This window comes from Lycium barbarum, chromosome 2 (genome assembly GCF_019175385.1).
Source record: "Lycium barbarum isolate Lr01 chromosome 2, ASM1917538v2, whole genome shotgun sequence".
Lineage (NCBI taxonomy): Eukaryota > Viridiplantae > Streptophyta > Magnoliopsida > Solanales > Solanaceae > Lycium > Lycium barbarum.
The window spans coordinates 6,352,916-6,370,555 of NC_083338.1; the positions used below are offsets into that span (position 1 = coordinate 6,352,916).

The 17,640-nt window shown below is 35.9% G+C and overlaps 1 protein-coding gene across 2 annotated transcripts in view; it reads right to left on the minus strand.

The window, feature by feature from the left end:
• The window catches only part of LOC132625994 (sorbitol dehydrogenase), a 72,581-nt gene that overhangs the window by 47,844 nt on the left and 7,097 nt on the right, over positions 1–17,640 (minus strand). Inside the window, exon 2 of one of the 2 annotated variants that reach the window (XM_060340692.1) lies at positions 16,443–16,510. The exons of the other annotated variant lie outside the window; for it this stretch is intronic. Coding sequence (XP_060196675.1) covers positions 16,443–16,510 — 68 coding nt within the window. The remainder of the gene's footprint in view (positions 1–16,442; positions 16,511–17,640) is intronic. 2 annotated transcript variants of the gene reach the window in all.

The window sequence follows — 17,640 nt, forward strand, 5'->3', positions numbered from 1 at the left end:
TGGAATAATTATAATGGACTTACCTTGGTGTTCTTGATGTTGGAGGAGAGTAGGAAGTCGTTTTAGGGTTTGAGAGAGTGAAAAATAATGAGTTCAACTGATATGGACGAATATATAGTGTTCTGGAACATTGCAATTTACGTCCAGCAAAGTACTGGCCGTATTTTGAAATACGGGCCGTATTTTGAAATACGGACAGCACTGCCTCTCTTCAGTAAAATGGCCATAACTTTTTCCACAGATGTCTGTTTGACCCCCGTAAGATACCGTTGGAAAGGTATTTCAATGATATACAACTTTCATCAAGGAATTTTTCCCAAATTCCAAACACATTTCGAAATACGGGCCGTAAAGTGAAATACGGTCCGTATTTAACCATATGACCTCAAAATGTCAAATTTCAGAATGTTCAGAAATTCTTGGTTTCAGTTTACGGGCACTGTTCATGGTCGTAAATTGAAATACGACCACTGTTCATGGGCGTAAACTACCATATCTCAACTGAAAGGAAAAATTTCAATTCGCACATTCTTTATCTGATGTTCTAAGTCTAGGATTGTGGTCAAAACTTTCATTAAAGGTACGGGGTGTTACAATATCTCTCCCTTGGGATCATTCGTCCTCGAATGATGGGTCATGGTTAAGGATATGGCTGGACATGGCTTGAATATATGAACATGAATGTAAGATGACATAAAACATAAAGAGCTTGACATGGTTTTGTGAGAGCATGATCATGGATCATGAGAACTGAATGTGTGATTACATGGAAACATGGGTACTGAAGCATGAGACATGAAACATGAGCACTGGCTACATGACATGAGCGTGAAACATGAGACATAACATGACATGGGGTATGGAAACTGACATGACATAGTTTCATGAAAACGTCAGTGCCTAAGCATGAGACATGAATAGCGAATATATGAACTTGAACGTGAAACGTGAGGCATGAATACATAAGGGACATTATAAATCTTCTCCAAAATGTCCTTAAGTCATCATTAATTCGATACTCGTAATTCTTGCCCGACATACAACATATACCTTGCTTTCCTTAACAACTTTCGTCTCCTACCTCCAATGTCTTTGAAATCTCATTTAGAATCATTAAATATTACTTCTTACTCGTCAACATGTTGTATGCGTCATACCCTTCGTGGGTCTATTCGTGGTACGCTAACGGAGAAATTTCCAAGGTGTAACATTCTCCCCTTCTTTTGGAACATTTATCCTCGAATGTTAACAATCGGGATTCTACAAAAATTTCGCCAGAGTTTCCCCTGTAATATGGCACTACCAACCTGTCACAACAGCCCATAATATCATTGCCTCACAGGGCTACATCACAATAGCACTATAAATTGGCCACACACGACCAAAAGCGTGAAAAGAAAGATTACACACCTCAAAATCTTGGTGTTTCATCATAAATCTCTTCTGCGGGCTGAAACAAGTGCGGGTACATGGATTTCACATCCTCATCGACTTCCCATGTAGCTTCCTCAACTTTCTGAATCCTCCACAGGACTTTCACTGAGGCTACTTCCTTAGTTCTCAACTTGCAAACTTGACGGTCAAAAATGGCTATAGGAATTTCCTCATACGTCAAACTATCCTTCACTGTTATAGTATCAGTAGGAACAACCAACGACGGGTCTCTTATACACTTCTTCAACATGTATACATGAAACACGGGATGTACAGCAGCCAAATCTTGTGGCAACTCAAGTTCATAAGCTACTAGACCAACCTTTCGTAGAATTTTGTTAAGGTCCAATATATCTGGAACTTAGCTTCCCTTTCTTGTCAAATCTCATGACACCCTTCATGGGTGAGACTTTAAGGAACAACCAATCATCAACTGAAAATTCTAAGTCCCTTCGCCTCACATCTGTATAAGACTTTTGGCGACTCTGAGCCATTTTCAAACGCTCTTGTATTAACTTGACTTTCTTCATATCTTGATAAACCAAATCTGGTCCTAACAACTCTGCTTCACCAACTTCGAACCAACCAATTGGTAATCTACACCTTCGCTCAAAAAGGGTTTCAAACAGTGTCATCCCAATACTAGCATGGTAGTTATTTTTTTGTAAGTAAACTCAATAAGAGACAGGTGGTCATCCCAATTAACTTTGAAGTAAAGGACACATGGTTACTAAACTGCTGAGATACTAAATTGAATGTATATTGTACTAACTGAAGACTGGGCTGACTGAATACTGAGCTAGTTAAATACTGGATTAGCTGAATAATGAGCTGATTGAATACTAGATTAGCTGAATACTGAGCTGACTGAATACTGGATTAGCTGAATACTGGAATGGCATGAATACGTGAGTACTGGACTGATATCTGAGTACTAAGCTGACATAAATATCTGAGTATTGAACTAACATGAATATCATAACATGAGATCTGAATAGCGTATCTGTCTGACCATTTGTCTGAGGATGAAAAGTTGTGCTAAGGTTCACCTCTGTACCCAATCCTTTCTGAAATAATTTTTGAAGTTCGTTGTGAACTGAGCACCATAATATAAAATAATGGACTCTAGGGTCCTATACAATCCGACAATCTCATTAACACATGACTTGGCATAATCTTCTGTTCCATCTGTGGTCTTAACTGGCAAGAAGTGCGCTGAATTCGTAAGTCTGTCCACAATCACTCAAATTAAATCATGCCTCATAGCTGAACGAGGTAGATCTGATACAAAGTCTATATTGATCATTTCCCATTTCCAGACAGGAATATAAATATTTTGAGCCAAGCCACCAGGCCTCTGGTGTTCGGCTTTCACCTGCTGACAATTTGGGCACTTAGCTACAAAATCTGCCACATTCTTTTTCATGTTGTTCCACCAGTGAATCTCCTTGAGATCATGATACATCTTAGTGGAAGCTGGGTGAATGGAATACCTAGAATTGTGAGCTTCTGACACGATTCGCTCTCTGAGTCCATCTACATCTAGAACGCATAATCTGCCTCGGTATCTCAAGGTACCATTATCTCTCCCTTGTTCAAAAGCTAAGGCTTTCTATTCGTGAATCCTCTCTTTCATCTGCAGCAAGTAGGAATCACCAAACTGCTTCTCTGTAACTTCAATGACTAAGCAGGAACGCCATGTTCTGGGCAATAACTCCATCCATTTCGGAGTCTGAAAGTCAAATTCCTAGCTTGGATAAGCATTGAACTTCTTTCACCTTAGTTCTCTTGTCTGCCTAAATCATGAGTTGTACTTCCCATACTTGATTTTTTTTTTTGAGATACTTCCAAAATACTCATAGTACTGTTGTGCGCTAGGTCTTTCACGAGCACCTTAAAGATTAAAGTCTTGTGCAATGGCACTACCCTTATGACACATAACTGGGCATGATCTTATAGCTTTTCTGTGATCGCCTAATCGATAGTAATTGAACTTGACAATATTCGTTCGACGATCATTCTACTCAATTCGGGTTTCCTCTAAGACGAAGCATATTCCTTATGAAGACTATCTAATTATGCCAACTTAACTGAACTAAGGTTCTTCATATCTCATACTAACCATTCGGGTCTTCAATTATCTCACTGGACTTACTGACGATTTATGCATCTCCCCCCTTAGACCAAGGCTTAACATCTTATACTTACAAATTCTTCTCTTTTGATGGAATCCAATTAACATTTCTTATCTTCTGTAATTCCTTTGTACTCTACAACATTGATGAATATTTCGACTCCCATCTGAGCAATTTCTCATGGGGAAAAACTAAATTTACTTACATGAATGGTTGCAACTGTATTCATAACTGGCATACTCCATCTTAATGACTTTACTCTGCTCACATTGTAAATCTTAGGTCAACCACTTTTGACAACTCTTCAAGGCTATTCTTCTGTAGTTTGCTCTCTTACAACTTTAGCTGATTTCTTCTTCCACTAGTCACTCTACTCTGAACTTAACTTAAGCCCTTGTTTTCTCACACACATTCGGATGTATCCAAACTGTCACCCACTCAAGGTGTTCATCTAAATAGGAAATCAAATCTTATTTCTCAAAGTCAGTTGTACTCGTGACTTAGTCAAATCTTATTATTACTGTTGACATGGCTTTTCCAAACATATTACGAAGTTATATCTCATTCTCCTTCTGTTTCTAGAAAAAATTTTGGCAGAGTTTCCTTTGTATTTCTTACTATCCAAAAAACAACCTGCACGCAGGAAATACCAACTATTACCCCTTTCAATCTTTAACTATAGATCGAGTGGGTCCTGATGACCTCCGGTAGAAAACTGTCTTCCACCACTTCCTTGAGATCCTTCATGATTTACGTATCTTGCAGATTTAGCTCCTTTTTCTAATTTCTCTAATATCCTCTCCCTGTGGTATACCATTCTCCTTTCTCGATAATATCATTATCATTCAACATACTATTCATTCCACTATACCCCTTCTCAGGCAACTTATATTGTATTCCACTTTCATTAGCACTTGAAGTCTCATTCGTTACCAGTAAGTACTAGCAAATTGTACCCCATATGGGTAAACATCCTTACTTGGACCTTGAATTATCTGTTCATCTCCTGCGCATTCGAAACGTACGTAATTCTAGAGGAAGAGAAGTTAATTATTGCTCTAAGCTTCATGGCACAATCTAGAGTAGAAAGAAATGAGACAATCCTGAATGTCTTGGTGGTCAACTGTTTATATGTATGGGGCCCTCACACATATAAAAGTGACCCCACTGGACACGGTTTCATAGACTCCCTAAAGACTCTTGAACCTAGGCTCTGATACCAAGCTTTGTCACGCCCCGAACCATGGCCTGGACGTAACACGACACTCGGTGCCTGACTGCATGTGACCGAGCGAACCACATGGCTTGCTGAATCATCATGATACATAACATAAGCGGAATGTAACGTGAATGCATGATGAGACTTTATAAAACATGGTAAGTCATAATACTTAATAAAATACTTGTTTAAACATGAGTGAGCCAAAATAACATGAATGAGCCAAAATAGCTATACGACTCCAAATGTCTGACATGACATAACTGACTTGTCTAGTCTATGAAACCTCTATCATGAGTCTGACTGGAAAACATACATATTTACTGGGACAAGACCCCCAGCATACCTTAGATGCATAACTAATCATAAAACAAAAGTTGACTAAACCCCGAATGAGATGGGGCTCACCAATAAGCTGGTACGCGCAGATCCTAATGAGCAGAGGCGTCGTCCTGTAAGTTAGTACCTGCATCGTGCAATGCATGCCCCCGGGCAATAAAAAGGGGACGTCAGCACATTGAATGTATTGGTATGTATAGCAACTGAAAGAAATAGCATGGGACATGGAATAACATGATGAGAACTGAAACTGCAAACCTGGACATGAACATGAGTGCATACATATACATATAAAAACATGGTAAAAATATCATAAGTAGGGAGAGCAATAACTTATAACCGATCCATGGTCTGGTGCTTGCGTCCCGCCAGCAGAACACTCAGTCCTTGCCAGGGAACATGAGATTTAATAAAATATGAAAGGATCCAGTCATTATGAGAGATCGTCCGGGACATGGGTGGAGCGATCCTCATCCTACGGTGGCTACGTAGTTTCAGGCTATCTGAAGCCCTCCTCGGTAATTAATGCAACTCCCAAAACATGAACATGAAAAATAGTGGCACTTGCTGCCCATGGTATATCATGAATCATAACTTGCTTGTACATGGTTTTCATGAATCATAACTTGCTTGTACATGATTTTCATGAATCATAACTTGCTTGTACATGGTTTCATAAAATAACTTGTCATAGTCTTGCAAAAACGTGTTTTTCGTTCATGAGTAATAACAATAGTTCGAAATCATATATATATATATATATATATATATACTTGTCTTGAAAACATGCTTGTAACTTGCTAGATGAAATCATAAAGTTTCATATAAACATAATGAGAACACATGAGGAAGAATTCATGATTCATGGATTTAACTAGGATTCCTAATCCGTAATGGAAGATTAGGAATACAATAACAAACATAGATACAAAATTCTTGTACATACATACATAATTACGGGCTACCAATATGTTGGGTTTAATGCCCTAAGATTTGAACTTCATATATTTTACGAAACGAATCATGGGGAAGAACGCAGAGATTCCCACATGTGGATGGAAGTTCTACATACCTTAGTTGCTCCAAAACTTGAATTAAAGACTTGGATTTTGTAGAAGATTTTCCTAAATCTTGATTCTTGAATCTTGAGATGGTTTTCTTGAAAACACTAGATTAGGAATGATGATTTCTTGTTTAGATTACAAGGATATATGTTAGAATTGAGTTGGAATAATTATAATGGACTTACCTTGGTCTTCTTGATGTTGGAGGAGAGTAGGAAGTCGTTTAGGGTTTGAGAGAGTGAAAAATAATGAGTTCAACTGATATGGACGAATATATAGTGTTCTGGAACATTGCAATTTACGTCCAGCAAAGTACTGGCCGTATTTTGAAATACGGGCCGTATTTTGAAATACGGACAGCACTGCCTCTCTTCAGTAAAATGGCCATAAATTTTTGCACAGATGTCTGTTTGACCCCCGTAAGATACCGTTGGAAAGTTATTTCAATGCTCTACAACTTTCATCAAGGAATGTTTCCCAAATTCCAAACACGTTTTGAAATACGGGCCGTAAAGTGAAATACGGTCCGTATTTAACCATATGACCTCAAAATGTCAAATTTCAGAATGTTCCGAAATTCTTGGTTTCAGTTTACGGGCACTGTTCATGGTCGTAAATTGAAATACGACCACTTTTCATGGGCGTAAACTACCATATCTCAACTGAACGGAAAAATTTCAATTCGCACATTCTTTATCTGATGTTCTAAGTCTAGGATTGTGGTCAAAACTTTCGTTAAAGGTACGGGGTGTTACACAAAGTCTTTGAGTCAAGACAATATTTCTAAACTATTGCTGCTCTTGGAACAAGTTAAAGTGAACCAGAGAGGTGGAGGTTCCACTGAGACTGCTGCAAATCTAACATGTGCTGGTATAACTAAGTTCTTTAACTCAAATACTTGCCTAATCAATATTAATGGTAGATCTTGGATAATAGATAGTGGAGCAACTGAACATATGACTTTTAACAGAAGTTTGTTCACTAATTTGAAAGCATTTTCTAAACCCATTATGGTCAATCTTCCTAATTCTCAAAAGACCAAAGTGACTTGTTCAGGATCTGTGTCTATTTCCTCTAAGTTTATCCTACATAATGTCCTCTATATACCCTCTTTTAGGTTCAATCTTCTATCTGCACATAAATTGTGCAAATAACTCAGAAAGTTTCTTCTCTTCACACCTAATGCATGTTTTCTTTTGCAGGACCTTTCACTAAAGAACCCTCTGGTGCTTGATAAAGAACACGAAGGACTCTACATCTTAAAGCCAAATCAGCCAGCAATTTCTAATAGTTTTCCTAAGGCTGTATCTAGTTATTTGTCTAGCTCTAGTTTTAAATTACCTAAGGATCAGTCCATTTGTATTTCCAATTGAGTGTCTGTGTTTTCTGGTTTTTCCAGTGTTTTTTATCCAAATGTAAAAGAGAGATTATGCCATTACAGGTTGGGTCACATTCCTTTAAGTAATATGAAAAATATTGTTCCACTTTCTCCTTGTTCTAAATTTACTTCTCCTTGCATTATTTGTCCTAAGGCAAGACAAACCAAGCAAACCAAGCAGCCCTTTCCTTTAAGCACCATCACAACTAAATCTACTTTTGATCTAATACATATAGACATTTGGGACCATACAAAACTCCTACCCGTGATGGTTTTAAATATTTTATCATTATTGTAGATGATTTTACAAGAGCTACTTGGACTCATTTATTAAGCACAAAATCAAATGCTTTTTCAATATTGCAATCCTTCTTAAGTATGGTGGAAAATCAGTTCAGTTCTCAAGTGAAAATAATAATATCAGATAATGCCTTTGAATTAGGAAGTGGTAAAGTGCAATCAGATTTTCTATTATTTAAGGGTATTATACACCAAACCACATGTGTATCCTTCCACAACAAAATGGATTAAGAGGAAACACAAGCATCTTCTTGAAACCTTAAGGGCTTTGTTATTTCAATCTCACTTGCCTATCACCTATTGGGGAGAATGTCTTTTAACAACCACCTACCTTATAAACAGATTCCCATCTAAAGTTTTACACTACAAAACACCTTATAAACTTTTGTTTAAAACAAATCCTTTGTATTCTCATTTAAAATATTTTGGTTGTTTGTGTTTTGTGTCCACTCTACCAAGTCACAGATCCAAATTTGATCCAAGGGCTCTGCCATGTGTTTTTATAGGCTACCCTTTCAATAAGAAAGGATACAAGGTTTTGAATCTTAAGACTATGCAGATTTCAGTGTCTAGAAATGTTGTTTTTCATGAGGAATTTTATCCTTTCTCTTCTCTTCCTCATAAACTATTTTCTGTTCCTATTTTCCACAGTCTAAAATTCATCAACTAATGAGGAACCAGCTACCATTTCAACAGATGATTTTTTATCTCAAGGTTCTGATCCTAGTCATGATGATTGCAATGACACTGAGAATGTTATATCTCCTTCTACTAGTCCTATCAATAGTCTGACCTCTTCTGATATATCTCACTCCTCTCTTCCTAATTCTCCCGAACCTCTTGTTAAAACCATACTTAGACAGTCCTCTAGGATTCCAAAACCTCATTCCTATCTCAAAGATTATATCGTCAATGCTATCACACACACAGATATGAATGCAAACTATATTTTTAAGCAGTCTATGTGGATGACATTATAATGACTGGGAACAGTCAAACAGAATTATATTCCCTTAAGATGTTTCTGAATAAGGAATTTCGAATAAAAGACTTGGGAAATTTGCATTTTTTTTCTTGGCATGGAAGTTGTTAGAGAATTATGGTCTTGTTTTATCTCAAAGGAAATTTACAATTGATCTATTACATGAGTTTGATTCATTAAATCTTAAAGCGGTTTATTCTCCTTTGGATTCAAGCATCAAGTTACAAGCTCAAACAGGCAGTCCAATTACAGATCCTACTCTATATAGACATTTATTGGGTAAGTTGAATTACCTTACTCACACAAGGCCAAATTTATCTTTCACCGTCCAGCACTTGAGCTAATTTATGCAAGATCCTCATAAACCACATCTTGCTGCTGCATTTCGGATTTTGCGATATCTTTAAAGGATTCAGGACTTGGTTTGTTCATGTCTTCTTCCTCATGCTACAAACTACTCGCATTTTGTGACTCTGACTGGGGGACATGTCCAGATTCACGCAAATCAGTTTGTGGATTCTATATTTCAATTAGTTCTTCACCTATTTCATGGAAATCGAAAAAGCAAGCTTCTATTTCTTTTAGCTCAGCTGAAGCTAAGTATCGTTCAATGCGAAGGGTTGTAGCCAAGGTTACCTGGTTAGTATGACTATTTGAGGATCTATCCGTTCCAATTTCTTTGCCGATTCCATTACATTCCGATTGTCTCGCCGCCATTCACATAGCAAAGAATTCGTATTTCACGAACGAACGAAGCACGTTGAGATTGATTGTCACTTCGTCCGTCAACAATACTTTGCTGATCTGATTTCCCTTTCGTCTATCAAATCGATTTCTCAACTTGCAGATCTGTTTATGAAGTCTCTCACTGTCCCGATTCACCATCGGTTATTGGACAAGTTGGGTATTTCATCCTCCCCTCTAACTTGAGGTGGTGTTGGGATTTATCCTCCATTTCTATGGTTGACGATGAGTTGAAGGAAGAAGATGATGTGAGATGTGAGAAGATAAGATGAGTTTATGTTTGGACACTGAACATAGGACAAATCGAGGTCATCGGATGTTTGGGAATAAATTAGGTCAAGGTTAATTACTTATCTTTGGGCTTATATCAATTTGGGCTTAAGGACAAAATTGCAAACTTGGTATTGGGCTTATAGAAACAATTTCATATGGCCAGAAGGAGAAGGCCCAAATACCTACATGAGCTGTATTTGTATTAGTTGTACATACATAATAGTTTATTTCATTTATGTATTTGTAAATTCAGTATTTATCTTTAAAGTTGTTAGGAGATTAGTAACAGAAATGGTACACCCACCTATTCTGTTATAGAGTAGATTCCATATAAACTTGTATAAATACTAGAGTAGATTGTAGAAATAATCATTCAAAAATACAAGAAGAAAATTTCATAGACTGTTTTTTTATTCATTTTATCATTCATGAAGATATATTTGTTTTTAGTTTATTAGTGGTTAATGAGTCATGTCAATTGGCTTAAAAAAATAAGAGCAGCTCCTAATGAAGTTACTGCTAACCTGCTAGTTTATTTAATTTATTGGTGCAACTGTGCAAGCTGCAGCTACTTCCCATGATTTTTCAGTTATTAATTAAGTCTCACACATTATCATTTAAGTTCATAATTGAAGAAAACAACCTTATTTAATTTATTATGGACCCAAAGTAAAACATAGTAACATACCCCGAAATTGGAGATTTTATTTTTATAATCTAGTGCTCTCCCAGCAGCAACATCAAATCATTTACCCATTTTCTAAGAATAATTATCATTGTTGTGGCCAAAAGAAAGAAGCACCTAAAAATGAGAAAAATAGTACTACCATCAAGGTATTATGATGGAATGGATAGAATCAATTCACTCTTAATCAGAGACCTTTAGTTTGAGTACTTAAAGAAGAAAACGAGAAGGGGAAGGGGAGTCAAAAACTTATCCGCACAGCCACTTGATGTTTATACGAAGCCAATAAATGTATGACGACACATGTTTGCATATAGACTTTTAGCACTTAACTATAGTTAATAAACATACATTTTCACCTCATTAAATAAATTAACTATAGTAAATCTACATGATTGATGTAAACACTAGATGCGGATAAGTTTTTACCGGAAGAGAGAGAAACTAAAAGCATCACCAACAAAATCTATGCAGGAATTAGGTGAAAATTCACCATTTTGGGCTTGTATACTTGTTAGAGCCCAACACATAGTTTGCTGATCTATTATGCTCCTCCATGTATCTTTGGGCCTCCAGACTCTCCTTCACCAATCTACTTTACCGTTTTTCTACTTTTGACAATGGTCCAGAGTAGGAAAGTATCTCAGCACTGGTTATTTAAAGAAAGATAATGGAGTTATATAAGACTTGGAAATCATCCAAACATAGGACTAAATTTAATTACAATGATTATTGACCATGGAACCACCCTCTTGCTGGCAGTGAAGTATATAAACACAGAGAATTCAGAAAATCCTAATACATAATATATAGGCATAATACCTAAACAGCCTCTCAAACAAGGCCTCAGCTGGCAAGTATGTTTTCTAGATGAACACAGAAAACTGGTCATGGCATTTTCTATTCCAGTTGACTGTGGAAGCAGCAACCTTGCGAAAGTCCTGGCTGTAGAGTTTGGAAACTCCTGGTGCAAAATTAATGGCATAATGATATTCAAATGGAACTTGACTCTTTAATCATTGCCAACATGCTCACAAAACAGAATTCGGAAAACTTGAAGTTCAAGCACATAATCAACAAGATCCTAAAGAATGTGGAGGGCGTCAATATCAAATTCCTGCACTGTTTCAGAGAAGCAAATTTCGTGGCAGACTACTTAGCAAAACTTTCTTCATCAAGTAGAATCAGGTCCTTATATTACTCTCACGACAGTTTACCTGGCGAGGCAAAGGGACTGGCTCAAATGGATCAGTGGCAATTACTTACTTTTAGACGAAGATTTGAGAAATCTAATTTCTTTGTTAGTTAATAAACCTTTTGTACTACGGAAAGAGATTTGTATAGGTTGCCTCTTTCCTCAAGATTGGCTTTCAATCTTCTTTTGCAGATTAGAGGCAAGGTTCCATGTCCCCCTCTAATCATTTTAATATTCTTACTTAAATTAACATGGTAGGGGTTAAGTCAAACCCCCCACACCTTAGGTCCACAGCCTAATGGTGATGGCTTCATAAAAAAAAAAGTATGTTTTCTAACTTTGGGTGTGCACAAGTAGGCACCTCAAATTGTATAAAGTTAAATATGTAAACACAAATGCTAACGTGGCACTTATGCGGCACATAAGTTTAGAGTTGTCTAGATGATCATTTTGTAAGTTGAAGTGTTCAACTAACAAAGTGGATGCAAGTTGAGGTGCCTATTTGTGCACACCAAAAGTTGGAGGGTATACTTGCCAGCTGAGGCCAAATTTGAAAGCTTGTTTATATATTATGCCTAATATATATGCATAAAAGAAAATAAACCTATTTACAATGTGATATTTTTTTTATGATCAGGGGGTTTCAATCTACTTCCCTTAAAAAAAAAAAAGAAAAAAAAGGGGCAAGCTCCACTGATGGCGAAGCCCCATATATGAATCCCTTTTGTTAGATGATTATATTGTACGTATAGAACAACAACAACAACATACCCAGTGAAATTTCATAATGTGAGATTTGAGGAGGGTAAAGTGTACGCAGATCTTAAAAGTATTCTAATTTTCTTAATATAATTGTTAGATCTATTTGATATAGAAGAAGCTTTAGTATAGTGCTAAATAAAAGGTGGTTCAAAAAATTACTTTACGTTCTAGATTTAAATTCTAAATGTGGCATTCTTAATTTTTTTTTTCTGAATACCCTTACTAGAAGATCGTCAAGTTAATCTAGTATTGAGTGCAATGGGTAAAATTAGAAATAAAAAAATAAAACAAACACATAGATCAAGAACTCAATTTTGCTGTAAAGATAATGCATAGAGGCAAATAACCTAGAAAGCAATAATTGAGAATTTGGCAGAGCTAACATATGCCTCCTCAATGCTATTTTGAACCATTCTCATGCTCTTGTTTTTCTTTGCCCTATTGGTTTTCATATTATTTTTTCAGAAAAACTATCCGGTATTTAGAATTTACTAATTCAATTAATTTGCATTCTCGTTAGGTCCCATTAAAAGGAGACATGAAGTTTCTTCATTTTCAGAATTCAAACCCGATATCTTTGATTATGAGTTTAGAGATCCATCAATTTTGTTCCACTTGTTGGTAGTCTTATTGGCTCTCATTACTTCTCAGTTAATTTGTCTTCTAAATACTCAGCGGCGGATACAGATTTAGAGCATTATTTACGGGTTTACGAAAATTCAATAGTTTTTCTTCAGATCTTGTATATATATTAAAAATATATATATATATATATAAGTATATTTAATGTAAATCTATTGCTATATATTAATTTGAGATCAAGGTAAGCACGCACATAAATTTTTAATCTTGAATCCGACGATAATCTATCAAACATCAGCACGTGGAATATAATCACATTTGAATACCCTCTTTTTCTTCTTCCTATTTTGTTGGTTCTAATACCCTCATTTTTTAATACAATTTAGAGGTAATCTTCTTTGCCACAAGCTAATTTGGACACTTCCACTCCCGCCACTGATACTCCCATCTAAAAAGACAATAAATAAATAATACTATGTAAATTCGTACCTTATTAAGTTTCTAGCAAAAACATATTTGGAGCAATGTTTCTTTTATACATCTGGCACTTATTTTTCAAAATGATCCTTAATGTTAAAAAGGTGCGCTGCGATCTTTTTTTCCATTTGCTATTAACTATTCTATGTTCTGAATTAACCGGCCTAACTAAGTCGGATCACTAAAGAGAGAAGTGTTCTTTATTAGAGTTTTTTCATTCGTAAGATTTGAACCCAAAATTTGTCATCTGTCTCACTGTACCGTTTAGTGGTTAAATTGCTATCTTCAAGAACTCAAAACAAACTATCTTCAAGAACTCAAAACAAACTACGGTACTGTGCTTATTATATATTGTTCTATTTCTAACAAGACAACATAAGTTCTCTCCCGTTCACAATAAATTCTATTTGGAAACTTCTAAAAAAAAATTTGTGCAAAATTGTACTAGAGAATTTCCATCCAAAAGAAGGAAAGGAACTCCAACAATAACAATAATAAGTCACGCCTTTTTTAAACTACAAATCATTTAAACCCAAATCAGACGACTTTAAATCTAAAAATAGAATTAGTCTAGAAATCTATTTTGTTTCATGCAACTATTCTCCAATTACAGACAAAATATATATTTGAAAATTTCATCAATGTGATAAAATAAAAAGAAAATCAATCTAGTCATTCCTACATTAATCAGCTGATTACATTTTTTTCAATTCTCTGAACCAAAGTACATTTATAATTTCTACCAAACTATTCCATGCACAGTACTCTACCTCTACATGCCCATCCTTTCTTACTAATAAATTATATAGGCGGCAAATTTAATAAAACACGAATCAAACAGTCACACAAGTATAGCAACTTGTGAATGTGATTGAAAATGTCACCACCCAATTTCATTGCAGGTATTGTCCGTTTTGGCCTAATAGATATCACGGATTTGTCCTTTGGGTTACATTATCGTTGACCTCAAAAGTACGTTTACCATGTGAATTTGTTTTATGCCTTACAAAGCCTTTCCTCTTTCCTTCTCATTTTAATATAAGATTCGTCTAAAGTGTCATGTGCACCCTTCTTCAGAAGCTTGCAAGCATATAAGCCTACCAGTCCTCCCTTTAGCTCGTCTTCCATCATGGGCGTCACAAAAGAAAACAAATATGTAAAGACTAATTAACCCTCAACATTATCCTTCCTGAAGCCATCCAGTAAAGAATTACAAAAAATCAGAAAGAGAACAAAAATGTTAAATTCTCTTTCTTCTTTGTATCCTAAATTGTTATTAAAAAAAAAAAAGGAAATCAGGAACAAAAAGAAGGAAAGAAGAATATCAATGATGTACTTTATTCTGAATAGGATTTGAGGAACTTCTAGGCCTTCTCCTTAAACCATTTCCCACAGCTTTCTCATGCTCTACAATCGCTCCATTCACTTTGCCAATATTTGTAGAAAGTGAATTAAAAGAAACCATTAATCTTCTTGAATATTGGGATTGTAATCCTTCAAGAAAGAATGTCTCTTCAAGTGAAAAAGAAACCAAGAGAACAATATGACTAAAGTAAGAATAAATAATGTTCTATGACTGTTTTCCATAGAGGGGAACTTTGGTTTCAAAGAAGCTAAGCGAGATGAATATGGTCACACAAAGAAAAAACCTTGGTTTATAAGAATGAAAATAACTTGGTTTATAAGAATGAAAATAGGTTGATAGTCAAGTTATGGCTTGTGCTTAAATCTGACAAAACATGTGTAAATGGATAATATATTAAGAAAAATGATTGGAATATTTTAAAGGGCAGTCCATAGTGTTAAGTCAAAAGTTGCTTTGGACAGATCGATCTTTGTGCAAAGAGGCAGATATATTCCCATGACACATGTTTCGGCCTGTGTGTGCAAAACTCAAAATAGGTGATCTAACGACCGCGTCTAACTACATATATTAGTAGTCATCAGATTCATATGAGCTACTAAAGAGTAAATAATGATCTTTTTAAAAGTGGTGTGCCTTAAAGTAGTTGAGAAAGCATATACTATAACAATCGCGCTGACTGTTTTAAGAGACAAACAGGGTGAATTTTATTTTGTTCCAACTGCTGTGAGCATGGATGTTATATTGCTGAGCAGATATGGAGAAGAATTTTTTATTGCAGGTACATTTGATGACTGTGAGAGGGTTTCAGCAATCTGACATAATTGGTTCAAAAACTCAACAAATGAACACACATTAAAAACTCAACATGCCCCTCACGTGCAGGTTTGATTCTTTTTCATGAGCAAGTACGTGAAAAATCTTTTTTGATAACAACTGCAATGAGACTCGAACTCAGGAGTTCTACTCTAATACCATATTGAAGTGCATGATCAATTCATCTAAAAGCGTATGTTAACTTTTAGATAGAGCATATTTTTATTTACTTAAGTATACTCTTAACAATACACAATAATCATATCCCGGCATTGTAGAGCCAAGCAAAACATAACTAGATAATAGACCACCACTAACACTAAGGGGTAGTTTGGTTGTTGGTTAGGAAGGACTTATTCATGTATTAAAAATAGCAGAACTAATACCATGTTTGGTAGCTTTTTAGTTGCTTTATATAAAACTCTGGACACCAAGTGTGGTTTTTGGTTATTATTGCGCAATCCCACATAAATAAAACATACATAAATTATACGTCAATTTATATTATTTTATGTGAAATATATGATGGAATACTAATACATGAATAACTAAGCCTTGTACAAAACTAATCTCTACATTACTAATACTTGCATAACTTTAACTAGCAACAACACGACACCTAAGTCTCCATAAAAATTATGGACCATGTAAATGAGCTATATCAAGAAAAGTGAACTTAGAAGAGAGATTTTACCTTGAGGTAGTGAACATCACTTCCACAAATACCAACAGCCTTCATCCTAACTCTAAAATCATGGGGTCCTATGAAAAAACAATTGAAACAAAATTGGAGAACAAATTAAGCAACTAATTTTCCAATCAAACCAATGTCAGAGAGCTACTCCCTCTTTGTATGGTTGTTACCCGTGGTTCATTATTGTATTGTTTTCTATGAAATCATGTTTGTATCCATTGTATTAAAAATATGTTGTATGATTGTAAATCCGTTGTAATCTCATGGTTATATAATCATGAAAAAGACTAATTTTTGCAACCAAGAATTTGGTGGTTTTTGGGTGGTTAAGTATTTAACCTCCCCATTATACTTCCACCCTACCCACCCACCAACCTCCATCACACCCAAACCCACCCCACCCCTACCACCCATCCCCACCAACCTGCACCCCCATCCCAACCACCCCATCGACCCCCACCCTCTACCACCCAGCCCCCCACCATACCATTCATCCTCACTCTCTGCCACAAACCCCTACCATCCCACCCTACAACTACTCACTCCCACCGTACCACCCACTACCCCCCTCCCCCACCACCAACACCCCCAACTTAAAGTCTTTGCTTTTCCTCAAGCAAATCAAAATAAAAATCTCAATGAGGATCCACTTTAAGCACACAAAAACATGACTTTGGTTGGTACCAACAATTAGGCTACAAGCATGTGAAGCTTTAACCAAATAACTCCCTCATTTCAAAATACAATTTCAAGAGTGCAGTAGAGATTTAAAACCATCAAGCAACAACACTCAAGCCTCAATAAGTGACTCAAAACCACTAGCTTACTAGATATGTTTAATTGACTCAACTTGGAAATTTTAAACATCACCACTCTATCGTAATCCATATGCCCTCACAAGAAAGAAAGTCTCAAAATCACTATATTTACAACAACAACACAAGGGGAATATACACAAAGTCACTCACACTCAACAAAGAAATTCTAGTGATAACAAATATCACAAAATAAGATTGCCCTTATTTTCGTTCATCACTACTCAAGAACATTCGGTTGGAGATCACATAGGGACTTTTTTAAGCTTGTAATGTAGGCTTAGGGAAGGGTAGGATAAGTATTTGGGATACAAGTGACTACGCCCTCCTTACACTACACATACCTTTTGTCCACTTTCCTCTTCGTTTCAAAACATCACTCC